Source organism: Pelodiscus sinensis, chromosome 2 (genome assembly GCF_049634645.1).
Source record: "Pelodiscus sinensis isolate JC-2024 chromosome 2, ASM4963464v1, whole genome shotgun sequence".
NCBI classification, from domain to species: Eukaryota; Metazoa; Chordata; order Testudines; family Trionychidae; genus Pelodiscus; species Pelodiscus sinensis.
The window spans coordinates 200,994,772-201,010,656 of NC_134712.1; the positions used below are offsets into that span (position 1 = coordinate 200,994,772).

At 38.3% G+C, this 15,885-nt stretch overlaps 1 protein-coding gene across 4 annotated transcripts in view; it reads right to left on the reverse strand.

Annotated features, from left to right (window-relative positions):
* Positions 1-347: 347 nt before the first annotated feature.
* ITGB8 (integrin subunit beta 8) overlaps positions 348-15,885 on the reverse strand; it is a 96,300-nt gene continuing 80,762 nt past the window's right edge. For 3 of the 4 annotated variants that reach the window (XM_014581219.3, XM_006138342.4, XM_075922239.1), the window contains 4 exons: positions 12,692-12,917; positions 8,381-8,484; positions 6,812-6,975; positions 348-6,719 (listed from right to left, as the gene is read on the reverse strand). In XM_014581219.3, the coding sequence (XP_014436705.1) occupies positions 6,597-6,719; positions 6,812-6,975; positions 8,381-8,484; positions 12,692-12,917 (617 nt within the window). In that variant the 3' untranslated portion in view covers positions 348-6,596. Of the gene's footprint in view, positions 6,720-6,811; positions 6,976-8,380; positions 8,485-12,691; positions 12,918-15,610; positions 15,759-15,885 lie in introns of those variants that run through there. The other variant, XM_075922240.1, reaches the window with a different exon arrangement.

The window sequence follows — 15,885 nt, forward strand, 5'->3', positions numbered from 1 at the left end:
AGTTCAAATCATAGCTGATTTGAACCAGGAAGTGCGTGCCAGGACGCGTTAGTTCAAACCAAACCCCTTGGTTCGAACTAACGTTACTCCTCAAAAAATGAGGTGTGCAAGTATAGACACACTCTCAGAGTGTTCTGGGCCACCATAAACATGCTTCCTGAGAGTTTGTTCCAACACTCTTTTTAAAGTCTTATTCCACCATAGACCAGTTCTAACCAAGTACCTCTTTCCTTAACATTGTCCTGCAGTTTATGTAGGAAGTGTTACAATGAAAATAACTAACTTTTTAAAAAGCATCAATGATAAAATACAATTAGTGTACTACAAAACATCACACTCCACAGGGATGAAATACTGCTTTTTTATTAGAGAGCAAGTACAATAATGTTGCATTAACTTAATGCTATGTCATAGCTGTTACAGTATTGATAGAAAAATAAACATCTCACAGTATACTACAGTGTCAATTTATTAATAAATATAATCAAAATAGAAGTTAGTAGTCAACTGAAATGAATAACCAGCTACAAAAGTATATTATTTTAAACAAAATAGTCAGTACATTTTCAAGCAAATTTAAGTAGTGATTCATTTTTAAAATGTCATTTCAAGCTGAAAATAAGAGTTACAAATCTATTAAAAACCTGCTTCCCTTCCTAACATTTTCTATGTATCAAACTTTCTAAATCTAAAGAATTATTATATATCCATATATATTTTAACAAAATGCAGCACATGTTAAACATGAAGATAACCCCCATATTACTAATAATTTTGTCATGCGTTTGCTAAATGAGACAGTTTGAAGTAATTAAAAAAAACCAGTAGTAGTAAGTGTGAAATAGATCTCAGCAGACATGTCCAAAACTAATGTGTTTGCAAACAGGAAAAAAAACAGGTAACTAGGGTAAAGATGTGGCCCTACTGAAAACTCCCTAGACTTGAAAGGGGACAGGATCTCAACTTACATCAACACATGCCAGACATTTTATGCATTTTTCCCTAACCACGTACCTTGTTTCCAAGTGTGTACAACAGAAAAACAAAACAAAGAGGAAATTCTAGTTGAAAAGGAATTTCTAAAACAAACGAACTTTCTGAAAATCAACTTCCAGTATCATGAACAACATTAAAATATATTGGCTCTAATTCTAAGCTGGTTTCCACTCTGTGCAACTGATTTGGCCCACTATATACCAATATTCCTGGTATGTCATTTTAACCTGTTTCTGTCATTAGTGCACTCAAATTTCCTTTAACTTCTATCAGTGTTCAGAATATAGAACAATAGTTAAAATCACTAACATTCTTCCTAACTACTGCTTCAATATTGTTTATCTTATAAGTCTTATTTTTATTTCAAATGCATGGCATAAACATTATGGACACATTTCATTTCTAATTTGACTGGACAGTTTGAACTTCATTCAGCACAAACAGACTGATAAATCAATACCATTTCTTGCTCCACACCATGGCATTTCCAAATAAAAATCAATGCAGATGTATCTTTCAGAAGTGCATTTTTCTAACTATAACTGAACTATGACTTAGGGCCTGAAGTCAAATGAAAAAATTCTCACTGACTTCAATGGGCTTCAGTTGAGGCCCATGGGGTCCCAAACTACAACCCTAGCTCAAGTAGCCTCTCTTAGTCAGTTGCTAACATTGCCCTTTTGGTTTACCCCAGGAGACAAGGTTAGGTACAGAGGATGCAAACAGCCTCCTCATCTATGCCAGGGTTAAACACAACATTTTCTTACACTCTACTATGTCCAGGGAATGCCTTGCAATGGCCTCTGCCAGTCTAGCCTCTTGAAAGTGTATGGAAAGTGCCATAGTTTCCTGCACAGGTTGGGCACAGAGGATGGATATAGTACTCTCTTCAAGGGCTCTATACAAACCGCACTCCCCAAAGCTCTCGGATCTTTCTGCCTGATTTAGACACTCTGTCTCCTTCAAGCTCCTGCTAAGGCAGTGCATTTCTGCACAACCCGAGCTATGCCTTAAAAAGGCATCATAAAGCCCAATGTGACTAGTTGGAAGAACAGGTTGCTTGAAAAGTAAGTTTAACAGGTTCACTATGGCAGTGAGCAACAGTCAATCAGGGACATCTATGGAAAAAAAAAAACTAATTCCCTAGTGTGACTTGAGAAAGTAAGGGTATCATGGTATTTTATCAGCTATGGAAAATGATTTCTTCTAATACAACAAAAAAGCATACTTTACACAGGAGTTGTAATGTTGTCACACTGAAAAAAATTAATACAGTTCAAATAAAACATAAAGTCAGACTAGACAAACAAGATTTATTTTTAAGGTCCACTTTAAACATTGCTCAGGAATATATGGGAGCCTTTCAAACTAGCACAATGAAAATGCCACAGACACCACGTGCACATTTTCTGAAAGAAGAAACCATTTCCCCATACTTATCTGTGATGTTATAATAAATGTATTCATAGAAGTTGGAAGAAATTCATAAAATTACATAACTCTGAATTGTTTTTTTTTTTAAATCAGAAGTAATGTGCACATTTTTTACTGCATAAGCATATGTCCTTTCTAAAATACATGCAAACAAGTAGTCAGAGATGACTAGGCCTCAGCTCTTTCTACACTCAAGTATCTAGAATAATTAAACCCTTCATATAGATGTTTAAACAAAGACCAACAATTTTTCTGCAGGTACTCATGCAACTATAGTACTTATGAGGCATAAAGTAAAATCAAATTTAAAAATCTCCAAATGATCACTTAACAATACAAATATAGGACCCAGGTGTATGTCTTTAATCAAATTTTTCATATTTTGGAGCTGGGTTACTGTAAAATTATTTTATATTTGCTTCATTTTTCAGTAGGCTGAATTTTCTCCCATAAGTCTGTAGTGACTTTTGCTGAGGCCAATTTTTTGGGGGGGAGGGAAAATGGCGGAGGGTTGGAGTGAACATCTTAGAGGCACAATATAGAAAGAAGAAATCAAGATATCAGCTATACAGAATTAACTTATTTACAACAGCTCACTACACAAAGCACAGACATAGTACCATAAGTGCTGATCAAATCTCTTGTGAATTATGGGCTAAGTGCTTTCTCATTTAAAGTTTTGTGCAAATGGGAGCACATACGAGTCCCATGATTGTGAGATTTTTGTTGGGTCATTCTTTCTCTGCACTGTCCCTTCTGAAAATCAGGGCCAGGAGCAGAGAGGACAGCTAGCAGGCAAAGTCACATTTTCTCATGCATGGGAGCCATCCATGAGAATTGGGCACTGTCTTGGGGATCTTGTTCTGTCTGACCTCCCCTCAGGCCTTCTAAAGATTAGCTTTTGGCCTGCATTGCTAAGCAACTAATTCTTTGTCCTCCACCACACATTAACACAATGCAAGGAGGAGTTACAATTACTTCAGGACAGCAGCAGCTTACAATGAAAGGTATGTTGCAAAGTTCTCCTGACCTGAGTGGAATATGATGCGCTGAGCAGCTGTTCTGATGGCAACATGCTTGCCATGCCCCTATTTGAGGAGAACTAGAGTTCCAACAACGTGCAACTGAAGGAGAGAAGTAGCTATAGGATGTTATTTTGGAGGCAGGAGGAAGATGTTACCATAAAGACCCATTTCTCTCCTGTATACAAAGTCTCCAACTCCACTTCTGTTCCATAATTTGACACTTCTCAGAAATGAGTTATTTTAAACATTACCAATTATGTCATTTAACTATATGTTGTCTTAAGAGCTACTGTATTTAATTCCAAGAGAATTAGGTTAAAGTCATGTTTCATTATTTATAGATTCACATCTTTTGTGACGAACATGAAGTATTTCAGTTAAATAAATAATTACATAAAACTGAAGCCCAGACTGTACCCTGTTTCCGTCTCTCTTTGATAAGAACATTATCTATCCGTATTTCTCATGGGCCTTTTTTCTGTTCCTAGTAAAGTTAATGGTAATCATCCCATTAACTTCTTTCTATGAGAGGATCATTGAATCCCATACTGTGAAAAATAACTGTAGCTAAATACATTATAAAGTTTAAATGATTCTCTATGGAAAATGTTCCAAAAAGCTATAAAATAAAAATGAAAGTTATGACTAATAAAATCAGTGTAATCTATTCCAATTTCTAGCGAGACATTTTTAAGCTGTCTGAACTGAAATTCAGCTACTACTGTGATGTGTGCCACAAACATTCTTACACAAGGAGTTTAAAAGGTGGCTTATTGGGGGAGTATGCAGTGATTTCCACACTGATATTTAAAGCTTTTAGAACAATGCCAATGGAAATTCTGAGCCATTGTCTTTGTATGTCCCCTCCCAATCTCAGTATGTATCAGTATGTTAGGGAATGCTATCTCTGAAACACATCCCATAAAGCTGATTATCTATTCCATATTACATGTACATCTCTCATAAATTTCAGTGGGACTTTCTTGTACAGAAGGAATGCAGAATGGGGAGAATTTGTTTTCTCATTTCTTATAAATATCTCAGTGATGTCTATTTTGCTATTTTTTAATATAAAGACATTTCAGTGAAACAAATATTCTCTGCAATAGGCATAGACTAATATAGAGTATCAATTTTTAGGAATGATAACATACATCATCTCAGAGAATTTTTTGGCAACTAGACTTTAGTTCATATTTCAAAGAGGTTTACCAGGACTTCCTAACTTTGGGTACGTCTAGACTATGTTTTATTTTCGAAAAAGTATATGCAAATTCCGCAGGATTTGCCTATCTTCTTCCGATCACTTTTTCGAAAGCGGGTCTTTTGAAAGTGAGAGTAGTCTGGACGTGGTTTTTTAGGAAAAGAAACTCTTTTTTGAAAAACTTTTTAAAGGAGGAGCGGTTTTTCAAAAAAAGGGGATTTTTTCAGAAAAAAATGCATCCAGACTACTTTCACTTTCGAAAGACCCGCTTTCGAAAATAAAATGTAGTCTAGATGTACCCTTTATGATAACGTAAAACAAACTAGTCTGACTGCTTGGCTGTACACTTTGTAAGATGCACAGCAGTGGTGGGTAATGCATACGGCTACGTCTACACTGCAGGTTTCTTGCGCAAGAGCGCATCCATACTGCATGGATGCTCTCTTACAAGAAAACTCTGATTGCTATTAACAGAATGGCCACCAGGGAAACCTGTGCTTCTTTCGATAGGCTGTTTTTGCACAAAAAAACCTTGTTTCCCGTCCACACACACCTTTTTGTGCAGTTAGCAAAACTACCCTATCTCGGGAGATTATCTTGGTTATTACAATCTTGCAGACCACTGAGATGAAGGAGGGTCATTCATGCAGCCCACTCATTAGTTTAGGTTGTCCACTGTTGGCATATAGCAATAAGAATGCGGTCTCCCTCACTGAAGAGTTTGTTCTATGGAGAGGTGGAGTGTCTTTGTACAATTTATTCTGTGGTACAAATTCTGCTCTCATGCATCCCACGAATATGAATCTAGGAAGGACCTTGCCCACTTATGAAGGCTCAATGTCAATCTACCTTCATCAATTCAATTCACTGGTTCTTCTAGGAAAATTCCTCTCCTATCTCTATATTCTTTTTCTTCTTTTGAAACTGACATCTTTCTCATCCTACTGGATACATATCCCAGTGCACAGCAACAACAATTTAGGTGGCTAAGAAAAGGGATTCATGCAAATGGATTCTCTCAGCTAAAAAATAGCAGATGTGGAAAAATCAGGCATAACAGATATTTAACAAGAAGAGAGTGCTTATTTGGCAAAACACTGAAATGTAGCTAGCAGACCAAATACAGCTCCTCTTGCCAACACCAGAGCTGAATTTAGCCAGTGTGTTTAATTATTATCTAGAGTATTCCAGCCAGATAAAACAAAAACCAAAACCACACAAGACTAACCCTCCACTCCTTTTCTTTATATTGACTCAGTTTTCATATATCTTAAAATATATACAAAAGCCTCTATTTTGGAACAAAAGGAATGGTAAAATGTATATACTTTATAAGGTGAAGAATATATCCTGTTTAAGTGACATTATCATTTGTAGACTTTTAAAAATACCAGTAGTAACTAAGCACTCATTAATCCAGTCATTTTATAAGTAACTATAAGAAGATGAACTGATGTCAAAGCAGAGAAGATCACTGGAACTTAGATAGAAGAACCACACAAAGTTTTAAGAAGTATCATTTTTACATGTACAAGTAGTCCAAAAGCTCCATCTATTGCCACAATATATAGGAATGTTAATATTTTAATCACAGTTTTTCCCACAGCGCACATCAATACTAGCTACATGTAAAGTGAGATCAGTGCTTTGTCACCCCTGTTCATATCTACATTCTATACCATAACTAAATAAATTATTTTACATTAAAGTGCTACACCAACACTAATGGTCTTGAACAGTAGTAATGCACATTGCTCTTTCAAAAAATACAGCAGCCATAACTTCAAATGTCGTCACATTATGTGACTATGCTTACATGTTGGTTTGTTACAGTATTAAAAAACTGCATGCCACAAAAACAAATAGCTTCAGTCAAGACTCTTACACAGTAAAAATAAGAAAATGAAGGAACTAACTATTTGCAGAAAAAACAGTCTTCAAAACTCGCACTTGAAAGTTTCATTTAATCGTAACTTGCTGATTTCGATATTTATTTCTTCTGGTTTGTCACGTCTGTATGTTACTGTTCTTGAACAAACAGTTGGCAAAAACATTTTATCCTTGAAGGAGAAGATACAGTTTATCAATAAATAGCTACAATATATACGCAAACAAAAAAATACTGAATATGATTTTCTCTGAAATAAATTACCTTCTTTGTTGCAGATGCTCTGTAATCTGAGGAAGATTTAACTTTATTGCTATTCCACTGTAGAATTATCTGTCTGATAATAAGTACATTAAGCAACCCGATCAAAAATGTAACTATAAAGATTATGAAAAAGATTCTGAAGTAGCTTGGGTCAGAGAAACATTCTGCAATAAAAAGGAAAAGAAATGTGTAAAGCTTAAAATATTAATAATTGCTATCCATTACACAAGTTTGTATTTAAGTCTGCACATTAATTTAGCACAGCTTCACCAAGCCAAATTCCTAAAATAACTCCAAATGATTTTACTTGTCAAAGTATTTAATAAAGTAATAATAGTTCAGATGGCCATATACAAACAATTTTTAAAAGAACTTTATCAGAAAAAAATCCAATTAGGAAGATATAGATAGATGGTCTTGGTTTTTTAATTCTTTAATCTTACAATAGCACTTTGAGGTCCCAATTAAAAATCAGAACTCCATTGTATTAGGCCCAAACACATAGCAACAGATAGTCCCTGAAAGAGACTTTATAGTTTAACCAGACAAGAGAGAGAAAGGATGGAAGGTAAAACCCAGACTTGTGATTTTCCCTGATAGTCAGTAGCAAAGTCAGGAATAGAACCCAGCTCTCTGTCCTCTGGACCAAACTTCTTCCCTCAACAGTTAATGGTAATGGTATTAAAAATCTACGGACCCTTCTCATAAATCCCAAATACAATTGCTGTAACTTCAATAGCCACTTTAAAACAAATTGTCTACAGAAAGCTATTAATTGACAAAAAGTGGTTGCATATATGTACTTTTTTTGCCATCAGGGCCCTGTCACTTGAATGGACTTTGGATGTGTTTATTATTAATTTCTTCTGCACTCTCTCATTACCTTACAGTTGTGTACAATTAAAGACACATTAAAATGTTTAATAGAGCTATGTGTTCTATTTCATTTGTTCAGCTCTTGTAATGTTAAATAATGTAAACATATGAAAAGTAGTAAAAACATACAGATACAATAATAGATTTATGTAATTCTCTCTTTAAACATTATGGAGCCACAGGACTAATTATTGGAGGCAACTTCTCAAGAATCTGGGAAATCTGACACAGTAATGCTGGCCAGTCACATTTCCTGTTATTATTTATCCTTTCATTTCCCCTGAAGCAAAACAAACTTTCTTCAAACAATCACAATCTACATTTGAAGGAGAATATAAATGCTAACTAGAGCAAGGAATGTTACTACAGAAACCCCTGTGCATCAGTGAGGCTATCAGATACAAAATATGTACTACATTTTGCAGGGCTGAGGAAGGCATTTGGGGAGGGAAGAGTGGACACTTTTTTACAATTAACTATTGATTAATAATTAAGGGGGAAATTCCCCCCAGTGCAGAAGGCCTATACAAAATCCTGAATACAACTTGCACTTAATTTCAAAGAATTAAATATTTCCTGAGTGTTGCTTAGCATGTTGTGTGGGTTCTTTATGGTAGGATGAATTTCACTATGAATTCTGATAGTTTTTACACTTTTATTAAAGTGACTAGGTAAAACTAGGTTTTTACATACCGAATGTTGGATCAATATAATGCACCATATAAGCACATGAGGCTTTGCACTGGTCACGTGTTGTTTGTGATGCATTGTCAGAATGATGGCACTGAACACAATTTCTGAAAACGAAAATATAAATATAACATTTCACCACTACTATAAATTCATTGAATTTACTTAAAAGACTAAATTGACACAATAATTATTGTGTTCAAATAATGTTTTCTTGCTGTGAGAAAAATACTATAGCATCTATTTATTAACTTTGAGACATGTGGTCTCTCTCTCTCTTGCAATATTTTAATCCATTGTTATTTTCTGTGATGTTGTAGCTGAGTTGGTCCCAGGATATCTGAGAGACAAGGTGGTGATGATCAGGGCTCGACAAATCCGTTTATCTACTCGCCTCTGGCAAGTAGATTTCAGCCGGTCGCCCTGTTCACCAGCGGTGCACGCATGCACAGTGTGGGTCTGGCACATGCGCGGTACGGGGCTGGCGAGTGGATTTCACCATGATTTGTCGAGCCCTGGTCATTATGCTATCTTGTTTTGGGCCAGTTTCTCTTGGTGAAAAGAGATACGCTTTCAAGCTATATCGAGCTCATATACAGAATGATGGTCCAATAAAAGATATTACTTCACTTACCTTATCTTTCTACTTTAGCTCAACAACATTTTTCAAAACTATTTGGTGAAAAGTAGTGAAGTAAAATAGATAGATGCTGGCTCAAAGCCACCCATCCCTGGCCCTGGACTACATCTTTCATGCTGTATATGTAAACAGGTGCCGCACAGAATCCACCCCATGTATTCCTTAGTTTTCAGATCCACAAACTTCACAGTAGCTACTAAAATAAAGGTGGGTTCTTTCCTTGCATGCATCATCACTAGTAATAATGATCCTGCTGTTCACCTTTTCTCTCTTACCCCACGTTTTCACTGTGTTCAGTGGGATGCACAGGAATTATGAAAGAGAAACGTTTAGCCTTGCAAGTTTAATTTTTTTGATTATACATTAGGAAGAATGGACATGAGTACATTTTCCACACAGGGCTGGGGCTGCAGTGCCTACAGAAGTAAAGTAACAAACAACTTACTCTTGTTACCAAATGTCAACAGATCAGACTGAATATAAACAGGGAGTAAGTGGTGCCATTTTTACTACTAATTTCAGAGTGGAACTGAACTTTAAATGACTACAAAAGACAAACATCATCAAAGTTACCACAAAAAGTGCAACTGACTTATTAATTAAATTGAGATACATTTTTCATAGACAGAGGCACTAACTCCCTTTGACTTGCAATGAGCCTAACAGACAGGATACAGGCAGTCCCCGGGTTATGTACAAGATAGGGACTGTAGGTTTGTTCTTAAGTTGAATTTGTATGTAAGTCGGAACTGGCATCCAGATTCAGCCGCTGCTGAAACTGACCAGCGGCTGACTACAGGAAGCCTGAGGCAGAGTTGCTCTGCGCTGGGCTTCCTGGAATCAGCTGCTGATCAGTTTCAACAGCAGCTGAATCTGGACACCTGGGACAGAGCAGCTGGGGCGCTGTCGGGTAGGTCCCCGCAGCGCTGCACCTCAGCGCTGCGGGGACCAACCTGGCAGCACCCCAGCAGCTCTACCCCAGGTGTCCCCAAGTCAGCCGCTGCTGAAACTGGTCAATTTCAGCAGCGGCTGACTTGGGGACGCCTGGGGCAGAGCAGCTGGGGTGCTCTACCCCAGGCGTCGTCTGCGAGAAAAGCCTGGTCTGCTGGGGGGGTGCACTAGCTGCGCCCCCCCCCCAGCAGACCAGGGAGACGCGGGTGGCGGGACCACCGAGACACGACGCGGTCCCGCCTGCATCCTCCACGGCTTTGCTCCGCGTCTCCCTGGTCTGCTGGGGGGGGCCTCAGACCAGGGAGACGCGGAGCAGCTTTTCTCGCCCCGGAGGACGCGGGCGGTGGGACCGCAGCGCATCTGGGCGTCCCGCCGCTCGCGTCCTCTGGGGCGAGAAAAGCCTTGTTCGTAACTGCGGATCCGACATAAGTCGGATCTGCGTAACTCAGGGACTGCCTGAGTTCTACCTTTCATTCATTCTGCCAAGTCTTAGCATTCATCTCTTTCAACTTGGTCTGGCGTTTACCTCCATGAGCACGTACAATAACTAGATCAGAATTCCATGATGGATAACAATTCTATTTTTACTGTGTTTACTTTTTTAGATTAAGAGTTAGATTGCCCACAATGGGAATTGCAGAAAGATGTAACATTTGAGCACAAGCTGTTGGAAGCAGCATGCCTGAGAGATTGGCTAAAGCCTTCAGGAGCATATAGTTCTTGCTACAATTTTTGAATGGGTGGAGAACTAGCGGGGAAGGAGACACAAGGCTGGGGTCTGATCTACATGAGAAAATTAGGTTGGCATAGCTATGTCACTCAGGAATGTAAAAACTCTGCACCCCTGAATCGAGTAGTTTAGTTGCCCTAAGTCTCTGCACAGACTGTAGTAGGCTGACAGAAGAATTCTTCTGTTGACCTAGCTACAATTTCTCAGGGTAGATGGAAGAATGTCTCTTATCAGTGTAGTGTTACACCAGGGGTGGGCAATAAGATGGTGGCAGTTTGTCAGGGTTAGTTCCTGGAAGCCTGCTGCCTCTATATTTATCTGAGCATCAGCAGGTATGGGTGCTTGCAGCTCCCGTTGGCCCTGTTTGCTGTTCCTCGTCAATGGGAACTGTGGGAAGTGGCACGGATCAGGACACTGCTTCCTGAAGCTCCCATTGGCTGGGAACAGCGATCCACGGCCAATGGGAGCTGCAATTGCTCATGCCTATGGAGGCACAGGTAAATGTAGTGGTCGTGGCCCACCAATGACTAAACCTGGTGAACCAGATCATGCCTGGATTTGCCTGCTGATGGTTTACCCTGAAGTGCTACAGCAGTGCAGATACAGCAGTGCAGCTGTATTACTGTAACATTTTGACTGCACACTAGCCCTTTTTCTCCAGGCTCATTTTTCCTTGTCCTCTTTGGGAGGAAGCACAAGGACAGGGACTGTGACTAGTCTCTCTTCAAGGGTAAACATGGCATTAGGATTGATTCTGTTCTGCCTCTTTGCACATGGGAACAGAACTAGTCACCCTAATATCTGCCTTTAAAACTCAAAGCTGCACATCCCTGTAGATTATGCATTTAGAACCAAAAATAATGAATACCCTAACCTCCTTTATTACTATTTCCCCAAAATAACTGTGTTCCCTTAAGCAAAATGCAGGACAATGTAGCACTTTAAAGACTAACAAGATGGTTTATTAGATGATGAGCTTTCGTGGGCCAGACCCACTTCCTCAGATCAAATAGTGGAAGAAAATAGTCACAACCATATATACCAAAGGATACAATTTAAAAAAATGAACACATATGAAAAGGACAAATCAAATTTCAGAACAGAAGGTGGGGGGGAGGGGGGAAGGTGAATGTCTGTGGGCTAATGATATTAGCGGTGATAATTGGGGAAACTATCACTTACGAATAGCTACGTTTTCACTGGCAGGAAGGTTATTTTTTATGTTGTAACCTTTCTGTTAAAGGGTTAATGATCTATGTAGCAGATACCATTTTCAGACCTTCTCTAAATTATTCCAGTTTAGTAATAATGCAATGAGAAAATATGTTGCTATGATCATCCTGTATTTATAAAGAAATATATGATGTTATACAACAATCATCTCAACTACGATTACTAGGACACTATTTTTTAACCTGAAGTAAGTTTCAATGTATTGCATGTGAATCTAGGCTTGTCAGCCTCAGGGATGTAAAAATGCAGTTAAAAAAGTAACTGTGTAACCACTAAAAATAGCCATTACATACTCGTAGGGTTCATAGAAGCCCACAACGAATCCTCCCTGGCAGCAGGACCAGAGAGGCTTCACTGCAGGATTTGCAGCTTCCAGAGAGCCAGCACATAACCTGCAGTGGTTGGTGTGACAGCTGGGCCCACCACAGACAGATGCTGCTCCGGCGGGCTCCACAGGGCTGGAGCAGTCCCCTTCCCGTGGCAGATGGGAATCTTCTCCAGCCCCTACTCATTACTGAAACCAGTAAGCCTCAACCATTAAGTGTGAAGCTTTCCGGTTAACAGGTTAACTGGCTAATCTTTTACATCTCTAGTCAGTATGAATAACTCAGGCACAAATGAACTGCATAGTCCAAGCCTCAAGTCGAGACTCAATGCTTCATGCTTCTGTAAGATTACACTGATAGTAAAATTCTAATGCATACAGAATCTGAGTGGGAATATTAAAATTAAAAATGGAAATGTAGCATTAGAAACATACCTGTTATCATCACAGACATTGTTACAAGAAGGGCAATATTCACACAAACGGCCAAAACTTCTTGGATCAGTGCACTCGCATTTTCCACATACACATGCTCCTCTTCCACTGCAAATCTGGCCTTTGGAATTCATGCAGTGTTTTGCTGACAATGATGAACACTGGCAGCGGTCACCTTCCCAGCCGCGGAAGCATCTGCATTTCCCAGTTTCACATTCACCATTGCCTACAACAACAGATAGGCCTCAGTATATAAGCATTGAGTTAAACCCTCACCTGCCTTAGTAAGTGCAGGTCACATCTTGGCCAGAACATATTCAAAATTCTTCACATTCTCCAGCTTCCTGAGTCAGAAATAATTAGATTTAAATTTAGAAGTGTGAAATCCCTAATTAATTTGGCTTTGTCTACACTACGAGTTTCTTGGTAAAAATATGCTAATGAGGGACTCATTTGCATGAGTCACTATCTCATTTGCATATTTTCTGCCGATCTGCTGGGGGGTTTGCGCAAAAACAAGCAGTGTGGGTGTTTTCTTTTTGCGCAAAACCCCCTTTTTCTGCAAGATCCTTATGACCCAAAAAGGAGGCTTACCGATCTTGCAGAAAAAGGGGGTTTTGTGCAAAAAGAAAACGTCCACACTGCTTGTTATTGCGCAAAAACCCCAGCACAAAAATGGATTGGCAGAAAGTATGCAAATGAGTCCCTCATTAGCATATTTTTTGCTGAGAAAACTCATAGTGTAGACGTAGCCTTTGAGAACAGAGGATGTCTATAAGCAACTGGATACAGCAGTTGTTTCTATTTCACCTTGCTTTTCCCTTATTAAAAAAGCCTTATTTTTATGCCTGATATTTAGAAAGTTTACTTAAGAACTCACTAAGAAGGGCCTTTTCAGTGTTCTCTTTCCAATCCATGCAGATGGCTTACTTAGAAGACTGATTCACTGACATGGTGAAACATTAATTGTCTCTGCCATGCAGCTCAGGATCTACCCCATTAATTATTAGGTCGTGTTGCCACTTGAGGTCAAAATGTCTTTCTGTGTTTTTGTCTCAGATGTCTTTTTCTATGATCACTCAGGCTATGGCTACACTGTTGCCTTCTTCTGGAAAAGCTTATGCAAATGAAGCAAAGTGTGGATATCACCACACTTCATTTGCATAGTTAATTAGCAGCCGCTTTGTGCAAGAGGCTTTTGTGCAAAAAGACGGCATCTTCCTCATTTTTTTAGGATGAACAGCTCTTGCGCAAGAGGGGGTTTTTGCGCAAAAAGGAGCCGTCTACACAGCTCCTTTTTGCACAAAAGCCTCTTGTGCAAAAGCAACTTCCAATTAATTATGCAAATGAAGCACAGCTTTTTTACGGAAGAAGGCTACAGAGTAGCTGTAGCCTCTGATAATACAATATTTGTTAGGAACTGTCACTGCATCTGTGATCTGAGACATTGCACGATGTAGAGGATGGTACTAGATTACCTCTCGAGTTCCCTTTCAGTCTTACGCTTCCATAGTCAGCTGCTAAAATAATGAAAATGAAAGTGGTATGGTGATCATTTACAAATTAATTGTTTATGTCTCTTTTAATATGTATTTTAATGTTTTACAGTTTTGGATATAGTTTTAAGTTTTATTGCAATATTAAGTTTCTGACTAGCTAACCAAGACTAAGCCACTATTAATAAACTAAACAGGTAGTAAAAATACATCTACATCATTACTGCTAAAGCTCTAAGTTAGAAAGGAAAGTCTAAATCAAACCTAAGCACATATTTTGCTCATAACTTACGGAAACTTTCACCTTACAGGCTGAAATTTGCATGATATATACATACTGGTTTTTTTAAATCAAAACATGAGCAGTTACACTGCTCTCATAAAATGTTATTCTGTAATTTTCTAAACAGATCTTACATTAAAGCAGATAGGGTTAAAAAGTGTACATCTTGAAAGGAGATAGTCTTTAGGGATGAAAAAATCATGTAAGTGCTTTAATGAAAAATAGTATGATTTGGCCAAACTTTAAAGGTTTGAAAAACATTATTTATGAATGGCAGTTTGTTTTTGTTTTTAAAACAGGACTATAACAACCATCTCCTATGAAAGAGGGCTGTATCTAATTTAGAACTACAGCAACAACAACAACAAAATGTAATAAGATCTATTTCATTTAATGGGAATTTAAGCATACTTTCTGAAAGAGTCAAGGGCTATACAGAAGCCATTACCTCTTGTGAAGTTTTCCGCTGTGAAACTGCAAGGGCCTGAGGTAGCTACAAATGTGCACAGGCGTGTGTTTTACACTTTGTAAAACACTTTTATAGTTTCACTGATAGTGTTAGATCCTTCTTCTCCCTCCACCCCGGAAATGTGATTAAAGATGCATTTCAACTTTGCATTTTCGGAGCAGGAGTTATAAATATATAAAGCATGTGTTAAGATAACAGTGAAGTGGCAAATCTATGCATTCAAAATCAGGAAAAATAAAGTAAAACTTAACTGCCTTCTCTCATGCATTACATTACAGTACATATTTAAATGATCATAGTGTTATTTCCATTTTATTTGAGCAAAGTTATTTCCATGGTTACTGTGATGAACTGGGAAAATGTTTTTTTATGGATATATTTAATTGTTTCCCTATTCTGTTTTGTGCCTGTATTGTGCCTAAGTGAATACACACAGCTATACCAAAGGAGGTTGTAAAGAGGCTGTTACAGTAAAACTATGAAGGTATACTCTCAGGTATCTTGATTTTTTTCCATGGAATTAATATACTGGATGGGCCCTCAAGCTAGCAGGAGAAGTTATCTGGCTGGCTCCATCCATGTTAGAATGTTTTACTCTTCCCAGGACTAAGCAACAGACCAAAGGAGACCTAAAAAGACCATGAAAGATTAAAAAGGTGGCAGAAAAATACCGGTTGTTTTTTTGGAAGTAGGGAGTCCGCTGGGTGGCCCAGGTGTGTCAGGAAAAAGCTAATATACTATGAGGTCTCTGATGAAGAATACTGTAGGCAGCATAAACTGGTTCCCCCAACTCAGAGATGGGAAACAAGCCAGACCAACCTGAGCAGTGAACAGAAATGTTAAGCTTAGTAAAGGGAACTTGTGTGTAGGCCTGTTATTTTAAATCTACTTGTCTAAGCACTGTGCATCTTTTGGACAAAATAAAAAACAATTTAGGATGAAAAAA